At 39.8% G+C, this 17,118-nt stretch overlaps 1 protein-coding gene across 2 annotated transcripts in view; it reads right to left on the bottom strand.

Annotated features, from left to right (window-relative positions):
* Nucleotides 1-17,118, bottom strand: part of AOX1 (aldehyde oxidase 1) — a 70,050-nt gene that overhangs the window by 37,373 nt on the left and 15,559 nt on the right. For both annotated transcript variants that reach the window (XM_068968712.1, XM_068968711.1), the window contains exons 7-18: nucleotides 16,089-16,178; nucleotides 15,437-15,517; nucleotides 14,739-14,883; nucleotides 13,947-14,039; nucleotides 12,710-12,861; nucleotides 12,412-12,505; nucleotides 10,633-10,742; nucleotides 9,481-9,665; nucleotides 7,989-8,151; nucleotides 5,679-5,771; nucleotides 1,652-1,821; nucleotides 1,182-1,311 (exon numbers count right to left, since the gene is read on the bottom strand). In XM_068968712.1, coding sequence (XP_068824813.1) covers nucleotides 1,182-1,311; nucleotides 1,652-1,821; nucleotides 5,679-5,771; nucleotides 7,989-8,151; nucleotides 9,481-9,665; nucleotides 10,633-10,742; nucleotides 12,412-12,505; nucleotides 12,710-12,861; nucleotides 13,947-14,039; nucleotides 14,739-14,883; nucleotides 15,437-15,517; nucleotides 16,089-16,178 — 1,506 coding nt within the window. The remainder of the gene's footprint in view (nucleotides 1-1,181; nucleotides 1,312-1,651; nucleotides 1,822-5,678; nucleotides 5,772-7,988; nucleotides 8,152-9,480; nucleotides 9,666-10,632; nucleotides 10,743-12,411; nucleotides 12,506-12,709; nucleotides 12,862-13,946; nucleotides 14,040-14,738; nucleotides 14,884-15,436; nucleotides 15,518-16,088; nucleotides 16,179-17,118) is intronic.

The raw sequence follows: 17,118 nt of genomic DNA, 5'->3' as shown, positions 1-17,118 counted from the left end.
TTGCTTGTCTAGTTAACATTTATGCAAAAGCCATAGTTCTCATCGTCTTTTTCCAGGACCACACAGCCCTGCCTTGGGAGAGTTCAACCTTGACTTCAGACACTCAGTCACCAAACTTTCATTTTTATCAACTAAGCATCCTAGTGAGAGCCAGCGGCAGAGACTCTTTCACATGATGAAGCTCTTTTGGGTGAACACTGAATGGAAGTTAAGCAGAAAACCTTCTGGACACTGCCCTGGCTGCATTTCCTCATGGCTTCAGATACAGTAGTCAATGTTTTTTATCATTTGAAACTTTCAGGTGGCAAGAGTGCTATCAGTGTTCCTCTGCTTATTTACCCTGCTTTGTAGGAAGCAGCGTGAAATCTACAGATGAATCAGACATGGGCTCTCACTCCAGACATTTTACCAGGTAGCAGAAATAGATAAGACATTGAAATAAATAAGCTCAGTACAGGGTAGAAAGCGTAAATACAGGTTCACTTTGCCTTCTCCTTAAGTTCTGTGAGAACAAGGACCACACGGGTCTTGCTCACCTGCAGCAGGTGCTCACTTAAAAGATGCCTGTTGAATACACAGTGTATGAATGAATGAATCAGGGTGAGTTCAGACAGGGAGAGAACTCCTGGGTTAAAGGATAGGAAAGGCTTCATAGTGGGGATATCATTTGAACTTGGACGTTGGACACACTGAGACTGGAACCATACCAAGGAGTCTCAGGGAAAAGAACAGCAAATAAAATTTCTCGTTATTCTCCTCTCATTTATCCTTTCCTAAGTATGAAAGCAGCACATGATCTTACCACCATTAGAAGAAAATATAAAACACTCAAGTGTCTTTTATATAACTAGCCAACTTCTTTACTTATGTGGAATATGAATGTTTTTGAACTAATTCACTATTAAAATATAGTGATTTATAATAAGCATTCAAAGAATATTGGAATCCTTTATGATGTGCCAAATTCAATGCTACCTTTAAAAAAATATGAAGTGCCAATAACTGAGGAAGTTACTTTTTTTTTTTTTTTTGGCCACACTGAGAGGCAAGTGGAATCTTAGGTTCCCGGTAAGGGGCTGAATCCACACGCCCTACAATGGAGACGTGGAGCTTTAATCACCAGACCACTAGGGAAGTCCCTGAGGACGTTACCTTTAAAACAGAAAGCGAAAATGCAGTACCTCATCTGTTGACAGAAGTTGCTCAGTGTCAGTTAAAAAGCCAAAGTTGGTGGTGATGCCTGGAAGATGTTCCCCAGTCAGGATGTCTACCACCCCAGGCAGGCTGAGAGCTTCAGACAGATCGATAGACCTAGACAAGCACACAGAGAACAGAGCTACTCAGAGGAGCCCCACAGCCTGCAGGCCATGGAGAATATGCTTAATCAGAGAATAAGATAACAAGAGAGGGAAGATATGCCCAAAAACCTTACAATAGTTCTATGCCACACAATCGAGAAAGAATTTCTGGGACAATGAAATTGTCCTATGGAGGGACAAATTGTAGTAAATCCTACACTTGGACCCCATTTCACTTCTACATTGGACATTGCCAACAAATAGCCTATCCTCTTCAGACAATTACTTTTCACTAACGTGACTTATCCCCCAAAAGTAATTATTGTTTGTTGGATAAAAACTTCATCACTTACACAATCTTAGCACGAGCTCTTGAACTTGTTACAAAAGTCAAGAACAGTTCCCGGTCCACTACAGGCATGTCATCACAGTAGATGGCTTCGCCCGTGGCATGCTTAATACCAGACAGGTGCATGATGGGATGGCCAATTGGGTCTTGAGGAAGCTGCTTTAGGTCTGCATTCTGTTTAATTGATAACCAACATATCATTTTTATAATCATATTATGCACAACTCTATATAATTTACATTCAAGCCAGAACACTTCTGAAAATGAAAACATCACTATTAATAACACCAGGACAGTAAACTTATTTCAGTAATTCAGTAGGCAAACTGGGATGTGTAGCCATGGTGTTGTTCTTATTTTTTTTCCCCACTATTTTGAATACAGACCGCAAATATCTTTAACACAGATTCTATTGTGTAAGTAAATGAATATAAATCTTTCTTCTTGATTATATAAAATTACATCTTTTTACAAATGCTCATGTATATCCTTAACTTTCATTATCAAAATTATCTTACTCTTGTAGCTAGGCATGTCATGTGTACTATTTGCAGAAAAGCCGAATTACCATGGTTGTAGAAAATATCAAGTGCATTCAATTACAAGAGCTTTTATTATTTTCTATTTTGAGTGAGGAAGTCTTACCAATGGTAAGACTCATCACTTACACAATCCTGATAAAGAATGAAGACACAGAAAGCTGCATTTTGAGTAATGATTCATTAATGTTACTATTTCTTAGAGACCCATGGAGTAAAATGTCTTGCCACTGGCTTTATAAATACCTTTTGCTACCATAAATACCTTACATTTGTTTCATTAACCAAAATGAAATTAAGAAACATAACATCTCCTCCAGTATTTCAAATATGAGAGAATTGTTAGCTTTCTTGGTTGCTTATTGGAAGAAGAAGATTGGAAGTATGAAGAAAGAAGAATTAAGAGACATTCCCTAGTGGCTCAGTGGTAAAGAATCCACCTGCATCGCAGGAGACCTAGGTTCAATCCCTGGGTAGGGAAGATGCCCTGGAAAAGAAAATGGCAACTCACTCCAGTATTCTTGCCTGGGAAATCCCATGGACAGAAGAAGCCTGGAGTGCTACAGTTCATGGGGTCAGAAAAGAGTCGGACACGACCGAGCAAAACAACAGCAGCAATAGAACAAGTTCAGAGACTAGGGGCAAGGCTAAAGTTGCCACAGGTGCTGCTGATGGAACTGCGGGAGGTGGAAATTCCAGAAAAATTGCCAGTCAAGCCAGCCACCATCTAAAGGCTACTCTCTGAAAGGAGAAGGCAGCTCTGAGGCCTGGAGTTCTGCCCTGTGAGGCAGTGCTGAGCCATCTCATCCACACTTCACTGGATCAGTCTTTCAACCGGCACCAGGGCTGAGGCCAGATGCTCAGAGCCTTTGCTCTAGAAGACTTGGGCCCGAGGTTGGTCAGCCAAGGTGAGGCCCAGAGAGAGCTAAAGGAGCTAAAGGCCTCTCTTCCCCATCCCACCTGCTGTCCTACACTGCTGTTCACGGGGTCACCCCAAGCCTGGTTGGGGCAGGGACTCTCTTTGAGATGAGGCTCACAGTGATTGCAGCACATGGCAGGAGGGAAGAGAGAACAGTTGCCAACAGAACACCTACTGGTCAAGACCTTTCCTGGGGGGAAAAGAAGCCATGGAAGCTGTTTCTAAATCAGCATCATTTAAGGCAGGTGGCGCTAGTGGTAGACAACCTGCCTGCCAATGCAGGAGATGGAAGAGAGGAGGGTTCGATCCCTGGGTTGGGAAGATCCCCTGGAGGAGGGCATGGCAACCCATTCCAGCATGCTTGCCTGGAGAATCCCATGGACAGAGGAGTCAGGTGGGCTATAGTCTGTAGGGTCCAAAGAGGCAGACATGACTGAAGCAACTCACATGCACACACGGGAAATTTTCTAAAAGTACATACTTTCGTATTTGAGTCCCAGAATGTGCAGTTGAGAAAGCTTACACGTTGCACATTGGCAGTAAATGAGATGTTCGCTATCACCTAGAGTGGTGTGTGTGTGCTCAGTCACGTCTGACTCTATGTGACCCCAGGGATGGTAGCCCTCCAGGCTCTTCTGTCCATGGGATTTTCCAGACAAGAATGCTGGAGTGGGTTGCTATTCCCTTCTCCAGGGGATCTTCCCGACCCAGGGACTGAACCCACATTTCCTGAGTCTCCTTCATTGGCGGGTGGATTCTTTACCACTAGTGCCACCAGGGAAGCCCTGGACGCTCTGAACTTGTTCATATTTCATATAAAATATACTGTTTTACAGCAAAATATACGTTTACTGATTAACATTTATTGTTTTAAAGCCCATATTTGTTTCACTTAAATGTAAAGTTCAATTTCGTAGTTACTACAATACAAGGCACAAAAAATTAGTATTAGCTGAGTTTTTGTGTGTGTGTTCATCCTGACTTTATATAAACTAGAAAGCAGAAGATTATGAATAAAGATAATTTAGAACTTGGCCTAGGTACCATTAACTAAAGGTGGCTAGTAGGTCACAAATGTAGAGGAAGGGGGAAAATGAGAGAACATTTTACATATTCAGGCAATATGAACATATTATATAAATATATATAAATATGAAACTGATTAATTTAGCTGAAGATGTAATGTCATTAAAGCCAGTTGTAATGACTCTACTAATGAAAGAGTATGTATTTGATTACTTGCTTGTGCTTGTTATACAGCTAAAGACACCATGGAGGAAAGAATACTGTCACCTCTAACAGGTGATCTCTGATTTGGAGAAAAAAAAAAAATGCTGGTCATGAGTGCTGAAGTTCCTCTAGCAAAGTGGGTATTTGTGTGTGTGAAAACCCAGAAAAAAAACAAAAACAAAATCAAAACATCTGTGTGAGAAATACACTACTTCCAAAACTTGGTCTTGCAATCTATAATAACAAATTATGTGAAGATTATCACTTTTCTTTGAATGATTTGAAAGCCCATTCATTTGTTGTTTTTCCTGTGGTTGTTGAAGTTTATTCCATGGTCAAGGCAATGTTAAGGTATTTATAAGCCAAACATTGCAGTAACTGTATTTTACACTGGGAAAAACGGAAGCTATTTTTGACTTTCAAAATGATCATTTTCAACACTTTCAATGGAGTTTGGTGTATTTGATTTTTGAACATATTGAACCTAAAAACTGAAGAGGTATACATCAACTTCATTGTTCATTACAACATACTGCAAAGTTTTATAACTAAGTCCAACAATAGATCCAATGAACTGAATCTATTTAAAAAGAATCTTTTAAAAGTCTTTTCATGTTCTTCACTTAATAAAACCCTTGAGGTGAAGTTTCTTGCTAATAATTTCAAGGAAAACACAGTGATCTTATCCAGTTGACCAATAGGATGACTTCAGGCGATACTCTTACGACATTGTAGCTGAAAATTCCATTTGAAGGTTATGAGAAATTCTGTTCTAAAAGCTCTCATTAGGAGAGCCTCAAATTAAACTCTTAGAACTTATGCTTGATTCAGCTCTAAAACTCTAATTCACAGAGAGAACACTTGGAGAAGGGAGACTGGAAGAACAAAGTATCACCACATTCAAACAAAATAAACCAGCAGCTCTTTCAAAAAACATTACTGCATTTTCATCAGCCTCCAAGGGCTCTGTGAATAAAATCAAAGCAGCCCATGGCCCTGATACAGGGCCAAGGCCAAGGCCAAGGGCAAGGGCATGTGGCAGACCAGGCAGCTTGTTCATATCAGTGGTACAAAGTCACAGAACAAAAACACATTTGAACTCTTTTGAGTTCAAAACAGACATTTAAAAAAATAACCATTGCTAGCTTAATTATTAATCACAATACTTCCCTGATTTTGAAGTTTTAATCAACACTAAGTAGGCAGTAGTTTCACCAGAAGGGGAGTTCAGGCTAAAAAGTCATGAGAATCACTGAAGAGATACGTGGGATGTCCACATGAAGAAGCTTTAGCCTGGGTCTTTTGAATTTAAAAAGAAAGAAAGAAAGAAAAAAGTCACTAACCTGGTACTTTAATGTACTCCAGTAATGTCTGGAACGAAGATCTTCTAAAGCACTCTCATACTTGCTTGCAAGGCTAGGATAGTGAACAGGGTCCTGAAAAGTAGAACCATTGTAGATATTTAAAATATGCCAGAATGGTCTTGGGAGAGAGGATAGCATGGTTCTTAGCGCTGCTGTGAAGTTTAACCTTTTTTAAGTACTTGCCTGATTCAGAATCCTGGAAGTATAAGCAGGGTTGTCCCTGACCTCCAGGACACTTCTCTGGAAGATCCATGCATAGGATGATATTTAACGAAGAGCTAAGTGAGTACAGGAGATCACTGACTCCCAATATCTTTATGTTTTTTAGGATTCTTTCACATGCCTTCCTAAATGATTTGAGGACTTACAAACCAATAAAACAGGAAAGTAGAAGCTAAGTAAATAATTATAAAGGAAGAGAGGACTTAAACCAGGAAAAGGTCAGAGCAAAGGTGCACCATTGCTAATGAGTATCAAACTCTATTCTGTATCCCCTGGTCAACCAGGAAGGAGGGAAGATGCTGGGGCTGCCTCTCTGCCACAGCCTCCCAGCAGGAAGCATTCTAGGGTCTAAGAGGAACACTTTTAGAGTTGAGTAAACCTGGGTCATTTGATCCTTACACAAGATTTTAAACAGTGCACCTAATGATTCTTTTTTATTTTTAAATTAATGTTTTTGGAGTATACTTCTTTATAATGCTGTGTTAGTTTCTATTGTATAGCAAAGTGAATCATCTATACATGTACAGCATCTCATCTTTTTTGGTTTTCCTTCCCTTACAGGTCATCATAGAGCACCGAGTAGACTTTTCTATGCTATACAGTAGGTTCTCATGAGTTATCCATTTTATACATAGTAGTGTGTATATGTCAATCCCAATCTCCCAGTTCATCCCATTTTCCCTTCCCCTCTTTGTACTCATAAGTTTGTGTATCTCCATTTCTGTATTGCAAGTAAGTTCATCTGTACCACCTAATGGTTATTTTTTACAATATAAAATTTTTAAGAGAAAATTAAAGCCAACAAAGCCTATTATTTTGAATGTGAACTGAAGTCGCTCAGTCATGTCCGACTCTTTGCGACCCCATGGGGTGTAGCCTATCAGGCTCCTCCGTCCATGGGATTTTCCAGGCAAGAGAGCTGGAGTGGATTGCCATTTCCTTCTCCAGGGGACCTTCCCAACCCAGGAATCGAACCCAGCTCTAGTAGAGCAATATTAATAGAAGAAATTGAATTGAAGGTAAAAGACTATAAGATGGAAGTTGTAATTTCTATCATTTGATTCATTCAATAAATTATATTAGTGTGCTATTAATTGAAGGAGTTGGCTTTATTTTCTCTCTTTGGATAACCTGGTGACAATAAGTCACTTATATATGATTTCAAGCTTCTATTCTGAAAACTTTGATATGACTGTTCTGGTTTTTTGTACTTCTCATGTATGAGAAGATACCTGCAGAAGCAATGATAAGAGAGAGCTCTATGTCTCTAATTTAAAGTGATCATACTTTTTTATGATCACACATACTTACTTTATCATACATACTAATTTCTATACCACATAAGGATTGTTCATGGCTTCTGATCTAGTTTGGTCTGGTGGCTGCAGTTCAGGATTAATGTGATCAACATGGCTCAAGTTCCCTTTGGGTATAGCAAATTTATTTTGAAATAAATATTTTTTTGTTGTGTCCTTCCTAGTCAACAGTCTTGTAAACTTTAACTGTTTGTCATAAGGGAGACCAGGTGCAAGAATGCCCGGATGATTACTACTATGATTATTAAGCAGTCTTCACCATGGTTCTCTGAAGCATTAGGGACCATATGAAGCCTTTTCCCATGATAACCCATTTCTCAGAAACCTTATGGAGAGGCTTCCATCACCATCTTACAAGTGAGAGAAACAAAGTTGAACCCAGAGAAGAAAGCCAAACATACAAAGGTAAACCTCAGCAAGTGGAAGAAACGCTTTTCTGAGGGAAAATATATTCAAACCAGTAACAAGTTCTCTGAACACCATCGAGACACACAACAGGTCAGAAAAATAAGTGAGTGGTGTTAAATCAGATCCCACACAATTCTGTGCTTGACTTGCAATTTTTCCCCAAACATACACCCCATCAACAGATGGCCTGTCATATGCCCTGCAAGCCCGTGAGTTTCCGACGTGGGTTGTCTTTTCTACTCTATTCGATAGCTTTTTGGCAGGGGTTGTTGCCTTTTCTGCTTTGGGCATTCTCAGAGGCCCTCAGGCCTGCGAAAGTGAACACGTGGTCAGTTCCACTTACCATCTCCTTCAAAATCTGCGACACTTCCAGGTAGAACTTGAACAGGAAGCTGATGATGAGGGTCCTCTTGAACTCCACCTTCCCACCTGGGGCTGAGCCTGGGAGGGAGACTTCGTCCAGAATCAGCCTGCAAGCTGCATCCAGCATCTCTTCATTCCAGGGCCTGTGAGGTTCAAAAGAGGATTCCTAGCCCAACAGGACTCACTACCCCACAAGCTCAGCTAAAAGGTAAGACAAAGAGTGACAGTTTAATGAAAAAAAAAAAATAGTACAAGCTCCAGAGTCAGGAAGTCCAAGTTCAAATCACAGTCCACCACTCTCAGGGTGTCTGACCTGGGCACACCACTTCATCACCTGTAAAAGGGCAATCATGGTAGAATTCACCTCCTGGAATGGTCATGAGAAAGAAATGACAACTTGTGTTAAGTCCTCAACCCAGGAGTAACTGCCCCTTATATCACTAGAATGTTGACTGCATGCTAGGTTCTGTTTTAATTCTGTTTTATGGGGCTTACTGCTGGCTTAGTCTGTAAAGAGTCTGCCTGCAATGCAGAAGACTTGGGTTCGATGATGCCTCGGTTGGGAAGATCCCCTAGAGACAGGAATGGCAACTTACTCCAGTATCCTTGCCTGGAGAATTCAATCAACACAGAAGCCTATACACTCCGTGGAGTCGCAAAGAGTCAGACATGACTGAGTGGCTAACACTTACTTACTTAGACACCTTACATGTATTGATTTCAGGAGACATGTATTCACATCTATGTATTCATATCAGTAGAGAGTGAAGGACAGGGAAGCCTGGCGTGCTGCAGTCCATGGGGTCCTAGAGTCAGACACAACTGAGCTACTGAACAACAACAATGGATTCACCCACTTAATCCTCTCAACTTCCCTGAGGCATGAGATATGATTATTCCCCTTTGACAGATAAGGAAACTGTGGTACTGTAAGATTAAGTAAGCTTACTGAGATCACATAATTTACAGGAGTTGAAACGAGATTCTAACCCAGGCAGTGTGGCTTGATCAAGATCACGGTTTAAACCATTAGTTTATTACTTCTGAATGGTAATCAATACCTAGTGAAGGCTTAAGAAATAATGGCTATATCTATAGTCAAGTTATTACCTATAGAAATAAACAGCCAGGTATGCAATACACTTAGCAAGTTATTGTAAAACAAACTCCCATAATGAATCTTTCATAATGATAAATTATTCTCTCACAATAAAGAATCCAGATTTACTCATTTTGTCTACTGTGTCTCTATATCAATACTATTGGGAGATAGGTACACACACACACACACACACACACACACACTATATGGTGCCCACTTCAGGATTCACTAAGACACATGGAAATAATCATGAAATCTTGTTGGAATTCCAAGTCATTAAACAGAAAGGTGGTATTTTTCTTCTTGTAATTACATGTCACCATAGAAAGAGCCACTTGGTTCCCTGGAATCTCAGGACATGATTCCATACCTTCCAATGAGTTTCTGGCAGGAATTCTTTGCAAGGATGGTGGTTGGACCAACGCCTCCATATGCAATGGATAACTCTCTGATGATGCCATCTCCTTTTCCGAAACACACTCTCATTCCCGAATTAACTATTGCGAGTGCATTCTGTTGTCGCTGGGCTTGTCGGAAGGCTGACACAAACTCCCACTGAAAGCAAAAGTGAAGTGGCACTGGTAGAAGCACACTGAGGGACAACTGTGCACCAGGCAGTCTGAATGCATCGCCTCACTGGCTCCTTGCCACACTCTCTTGAGCTGAACTGTGTCCCCTCAAAAGTGACATCTTGAAGTCTTAGTTCCCAGTAGTACCTCAGGATGTGACTGTATTATGAGTCAGGGTCTTTAAAGAGGCAATTAAGTTAAAAATGAGATAATTGAGGTGGGCGATAATCCAACACGGTGGTGTCCTCATAAGAGGAAATTTGGACATAGACACAGAGGGAAAACCATGTGGAGATACAGAGAGAAGATAGTTATCTACTAGCCAAGGAGAGAAGCTTCAGAGAAAATCAACACCACCAACACCCTGATATCAGACTTCTGGCCTCCAGAAGTGAGAGTGTAGTTAAGCCACTGAGGCTGTGGTTCTTTGCAGCCCTAGCTAGCAAAATCATATACTTTCCAAGGCAGGCTCGATCCTTCCCATTTACAGATGAGAATCCAAGGCTCAGACTGATTCATTAGGTCTGAACTAGGATTCACTCTTGAGTCTGACTCCAAAGCCCTTCTTCCTACCACTAAGTTCTATTGTAAATTTATAGCTTCTTCAAAATCTCAAGGTATAAGTGGAGGAATAGTTTCAAGTCTTACTTGTGACAAAGCCTCACAGTACAAAAAATTTTTAAAAATTTGTAGGAAGGTAACTTTAGAACTTGGTTTCAATGAGGGGAGGTTCGGGGGGAGGGAGAGAGAGAAGGATGGAGAGAAAAGCAGAGTTAAAGGTCTCCTGATTCTAGGAATGATGGAGAGTACTTAATACAAGTGAAAAATATTTGCAGATCCTCATATTCTCCACTACAAACACTCCACACCTTTTTTTTTAACTCTCTTATATGTTGCAATTAACAAGCTGTATGCTCACAGGTAAAATGAAGAAATTGAAAGGACAGTCTCACCTTCTTTGAATAGGGGATGTTCACTGAGATCAAGATTTCTTCAGGCTTAAGATCAGCACTTGGGCACTTTCTGAGAAACTGCTCATTTAAAGGAATCTGCCGTTTTCCTTCTGTGGAAAGAAAGAACACTTTCCTTGGCATCTGTTTTTTATTAAACAATCAAATTCCCAAAATTTGGGAAATAATTCTACCAAATACAGGAAACTGATCAGGAAAAGAAGTGCTCTTCTCTTGTTTAAAAAGTCTTTCACCATGTAATGGTGTCTTGTAGTGCTTCATCCCATCTAGAGCCCATCTTTTTTATTTTTATTTTGCCTTTTTTCTTGATTATAAATAAAAATATCTAGGTGAGTAGCCCGAGGTCAGGCAGAGAAGGACCTTAGGAATCACTTCCTGAACAGTACGATTCATTTTGAGATTTGTGAGAAGAAGATATTAATATCTCTTTTGATATCCTAATCAAGTCATTCAACAAACATTTATTGTGTATAATCAAGAACTCTACTCAGTACAATAGTGAATAAATTGCCTTTAATGAATTTTTATACTAGTGAGATGTAGTCTTAATTGTTTCTATCTTTTCTCAGCACCTAAAGAATTTCTGTTCTTTAATCAATATATCGGAGGGAGGAACTATTTAAAGCTATAATGAAATAGGACTTTGGGATAAAAACTAAGAATCTTTTGATGTTTATATTTATATCACAAAACCTAATTCTCCATGAATGATTTTTTTAAAGGATGTTACTTAAGTTGGTAACTGAATATACATCTTTTTTAGAACTTTATGTTTTAATTGGTGGAAAATTTTGTTTTGGTTTCTGCCGTACAACGACATGAATCAGTCATAATTATATACATATCCCCTTCCTCCTGAGCCTCCCTCCCCTGCCCCAATCCTATCCCTCTAGGTCATCGCAGAGCACCAGGCTGGTCTCCCTGTATCATTTAGCAACTTCCCACTAACTATTTTACACATGATAGTGTATATGTGTCCACTGACAGATGAATGGATAAAGAAGTTGTGGTACATCTATACAATGGAATATTACTCAGCCATAAAAAGGAACAAACTTGAGTCAACTGTAGTGAGGTAAAAAGTAAGTCAGAAAGAGAAAAACCAGTATCATATAGTAATGCATTTATGTGGAATTGAGAAATATGGACTGATGAACCTAGAGCAGAATATACATCTTCTTCATTAAGATAATTTTGTGGTTTAGATGCTATGCATTTAAACAATGTTAGATGCATTTAACAATGCAGGTAAGAGAAAGTTAGTACATATTTTTAAATTAAAAAATACAGATTTATAGAGGACCAATTGAATCTTTCTAATAATTGTTGACTAAATTGAAATGAAAGAAATAAATGAAAAAATATTTGACTTAGTTTTCAAAAACAAAACTCAAAAAAGTATAGGATGAAGCTCAACCACTGTTCAATAAAAAAGACTTGCAGGCTTCCATCAATGACAGCTCAAGTATGAGCCTAGAGTTCTTGTCACTCTTCAGATTACAGCAGGACACTAACCAACACTGGTCAGGCAACCAGCATAGGAAAATATCTACCAGAAGCCTTCAAAAGGAAGGAGATGAAGACGTTAGGTGCATGTACAATTAAGACCCAACTGACTGACTTTCCAAGCATCTGAAAAGGGAGATGGAATTATAATAAAAAGAATACTAATTGTCAAAACTGGACTTCCTATAACCCCGGAGAGGCAAAAGAAGAGGAGGAACAGGATTTAATAAGCCCCAGGAAGGAGGTGTCACTTACCTTTTGACAGCAGGTTGAGGGTACAGTTGCCCACAGCCAGGAGGGGGTTCAGATCTGAATCTGGATGCCTGCTCACTATGTGGCCCCCTAAAGACTTTTTAAAATAATGGGTGATTTTCACTCCAGTTGTGAAATTATAAAGACACAAGTGGTAAAATAAGAATCAAGCTTATTACAAGAATCAAAGCTTTGGAAAACTATTCTTTTTGTCTGTTCTCAAAGAATGAAAATGTCACGATTTGATAGGAATGGTCATTCAAGGGGCACACACTAGCTATTACTGTCATCAAATACATACAGCCATATTCCTGATCTGGGGCCCAGCCAGAGTTCCCAAATGTTTCAGGAGAGCATGATACATCTGTGTCTTCTCCTCGGGGAGTTTCCGGGTCACATTAGCCAGGATGTCCTTCATCTCAGCCAGGCTGAGAGCAGCACCTATGGTCAGCCCTGAAATGGAATCATTTGCAGAGAACACAGTGTGATCACTGCTGACCTGGAAATGTCCATTAGATTTTAGACTGCAGATATGGGATCCTTATGCTAGATACATGTTGCCCTGCTACTGGTGGTCATGGTGGTGATGGCAGGAATCGTGGTTGGTAACGGAGGTGGGCTTCCCAAGTGGTGCGGTGGTAAAGAATCCATCTGCCAATGTGGGAGATGCTAGTTTGATCCCTGGGTTGGGAAGATCCCTTGGAAGAGGAAATGGCAACCTACTCCAGTATTCTTGCCCAGAAAATCCCATGGATAGAGGAGCCTGGCGGGCTACAGTCTGACAGGTCGCAAACAGTTGGATACCACTGATCCCACTGAATACACACAAAGGAGGAGTTAACAGTGGTTGTAATGCTGGTGGTGAAGGAGGTGATGGTGTTGGTGACAGTGGGGGTGACAGTGGTGGAGGTGATGGAGGCTAAATTTTTTGAATACTCACTGTGTCAAGCACTATGCTGAATACTTTACAGAATCTTCTTGAATTCTAACAAAGATTTGAAATAGTAATAACCCCATACAAACTGAGGTTCAGTTAAGTATCTTGACTAACGTCTTTCAGTTAATATATGACATAGTCAGGAACTGTACTCCAGAGCCAGACTTCAAACTCACATTTCATTGCCTCTCATCATTGTCATTACATCAGTTTCCTTTATTGAAATGGAAAAGCCAGTTTGGAAGCTGCATAATACATAAACTTGCTTTGGTTATCTACTGTGTTTCTGGAGAGCAAAGACTCTCAACTTTATTGTTTATCCAGCACTTGGTATCGTACCTTTCACTGAATAATTGTTACAGTTCGCTGAATGGCAGACATAAAAGTTCTTCAGTGAAAATCTAACTATTCAGACAGTATCTACAGTATCTCCTCTAATCATAGAGGATTCTTCCCTGAACTTCCTCCAGAATGTGATCACCTTACAAGGGAATCTCTCTGTATATTATAATCATGAAGATCTCTTCTGCATGTCTACTGAGCAAAGAAATAAATTGTTTAATGCATTTTAACTAAGAAAGGAGGGATCCTGAGGACTCACCATTATCTGTATAGTTTACAACACTCAGTTCTTCAATTCTATCAGGAGAAATTATAACTGGGTGAAAGATGCCTTTAAATTTCATGTCAGGGCCTGAGGATTAGAAAAAAAATAAGTAAACTAGGATGAAGGGGGGCCTAACTGCCTTTTAATTTTTGAAATTGTGATTAAAACTGATGTCCTTAGAACATATAAAAATGACATATCTTTCTATAGCTCTGTTCATTGCTAAATCACATACATAGAAAAAGGACAGACAGAATTTCACTAAACTTGTGGAGCCATCTGGACTTGTCAGCGTTAAAACTTGGCTGACACATCCAAGTCGTCTTGGGGCATATTCAGTATTCTCCTTGGGAAGACTTCTGGGAGACTCCTCCAAGAAGCAGGTAGTCAAACTGAGTTTACAATGGACACAACAGAAAGACCCTGTCACTGCAATTTAAGAAAACCTACTATATCCATTGAGACACCACTAAGAGAGGAAACAGAATAATTGCAAATCCCAGCCCCAGATCAGACTCCACGTGGAAAGACAGGACAGCTGTGCTGACTTGTTACAGAGCAGGACTCTGGGGTTCAACTCTGTGTACTGCTCCGGTTAGAGTGACAGGAATTCACTTATGTAATAGAAGCTGTGCAAGTCTCTTGAGCAATCCTCAAGGGAAGTCAAGCATAGATGATTTAAAATGTTATTTCAGACTGCTTTTCCCAAGAACATGCATATTTGAGGTTTTGCTCCCTGAAGCCCTTTTCCTGTTTTCTTCTAGGAAGCTCCTGGTTTCTACGTACCCACAGAGGTGTTCCCCATGACAACAGGGGCCTGGGGATACTTGACTTTGGCTTCTAGAAGTTCCTTCAGGGTCACCGGGGAAATCCACGTCATTCTATCACTACCAAAAATCCTGGTCTTTTGTGTTTTTTTCTCAGCCATTGTCTATTGAAAAAGCAATAAAGATTCAAGATCATCTCATGATAACATTTCCACCTGCTTCTGCTGTCTTTATAGGAACAAGGAAAGGAAAGAGAGATCTCTTTAAAAAATAAAATAACAGTGACCTAAAAGTAGTGTTTACTAGAAATAAGAGTATGAGACAAAAATGTGACAATATTTCACTCCTTCTGGAGACTATATTTCCTGTTGGTTCTTTTATATCTTAAAAGAATCTATTTCAAAGTTTAAAAATACTTTGCATATATAATTTCATCAAAACACTTGATGGAAGAACAAAACTCAGCAAAACTGGAAGAAGAAAACATGTCTAAACCTCCAGATGCTGTCATTTCAGGGCATTTTGTAATAGATACTATCTGCTGATTATTACAATCAACTGTTCCTCCCTCAGTTTCACACTCTTTAGACTGGACTGAGAATGGCAGATGGATACTACCTACTTGCCAATTAACTTTCAAGAGGATCCATAGCAAATATCCTTCTTCACATTTCACCATGAATTCTTCTGGCATGAGTTCAACTTTGCCTTACTTACCATTAGCTCAGGAGGAAATATCAGCTCTTGAGTTGGATCCAATGGCAGAAACTCCTCTTCTGAGAAGAGTTTCAGACTTGTCTTAAAAAGAGAAAGTACCAGAAGTTATTGTCATCGGGCAGTTCTCCCTACTTTAAATCCTTTGTGGAATGAGGTCGGATGAAGATAGACACAGAACAGACAGACAGAAAAGCCCGCTGACCAGCCATGGTACCTGGACTCTAGGCCAAGGGCTCTCACACAGACCAGGTTGCTAGCGACTGCATATGCTCCTTGGGGTCTTGGAGGCAGCAGGCCAGACACAGCTGAGAACCAGAACCTTCCCCTGAACGTCCTGCCACCTCTCTTGTCTCTCCCTGCCCTTCCATTTTCCCTAATATCTCCACTAGAGAAAAGACTTGAAGCATATTTTTTTTTTTAACTGAGAGACACTAAGAGATCAGTGTGTTTTCCCTCCTGCAGATAGCGGTAAGTGACTGAGAGTAACGTCTGGAGTGAGGGATGAAGTTGTTAAGATGGATGATGGAGTGAGAATGGGGGAGAGGACGTGCTGACACGCCTCAAAAACTTGCATAGCCATTTTTCTTCCTAAAACTAAGCTGGTCTCTACTGATGTCCTGGGAAAATCTTTAAAAATTTACGTTTCACTGACCTCATTTCCTTCCTCAAATTCTGGTAATCCATTTATTCCTTGATCCAAACAGCAAACCCCATTTTCTTTACTCTGACAGCAGCCAGAAGTCTAGTGGGTAAGAAAAACAAATAACCAAGAATTTATTGTTGATTCTACTAAATATTTTTTCAGCTTTATTGAGCTATAATTAACAAATAAAATTATATATATTTAAAGTGTACAATGTGACTATTTGACATTACATTATAAGTATACTTTGTTAAATGATGATCACAACCAGGTTAATTAACACATCCATCACCTCACATAGCTAAAATTTGTGTGTGTGTGTGTGTGTATGTGTCTATTTTCTTCACAACTTTCAGGTACACAACACAGTATTATTACTATAGCCACCATGCTGTAAAGATCTTATGACAGAATCTGGCACATAACAACAATGGTTAATTTAATATTTTATTAGCAACAAATAATTTATTATTAACAATTTATCAATAACTTGGTATTAATAATTTATTTGTTGGTAAAATATTTTATTAATAATAACAAGTATTATTATTATCACTCTGTTCTTGTGATGCACTATTTCATCATGTAAATTCCAAAGCTAATCTCATGTGCTTTATTTCAATGGTGTTTATTCATCGTTGATTGAGTGCCTACTCAACTGACACATTGGTGAAGCACCAAGCAGACCACCTCCTGGTGAAAAGACGAAAGAGTAAACGGGCAACTACACCACCATACGACCACGGCTGCTGTAGGGGTGTGCTCAGAGGGCTACAGGAGCACCAGAATGGGGTACCTGACCCAGACACACAGGTCAGGAAAGATCCCTCAGCACAATGAACAACGACCAGTGGCCCATGTCAAAGTGCTCAGGTGCTTATCGTGTGGTTACCAGGGCAAGCTCAATGAACCAGGGTAGGCGCCCTGCCCAAGATCAAGTAACAAACAGCAATTACAGACCTTGAGATAAGAAGTTTTCCTGCATTAGTAACAATGGGCTATTCTTCTAATCACATCTACTGCTGCTGCTGCTGACTCT

This window comes from Capricornis sumatraensis, chromosome 3 (assembly GCF_032405125.1).
Source record: "Capricornis sumatraensis isolate serow.1 chromosome 3, serow.2, whole genome shotgun sequence".
Classification (NCBI taxonomy): Eukaryota; Metazoa; Chordata; class Mammalia; order Artiodactyla; family Bovidae; genus Capricornis; species Capricornis sumatraensis.
The sequence above is the reverse complement of the archived record's forward strand: the minus strand, read 5'-3'. Positions and strand labels throughout refer to the sequence as shown.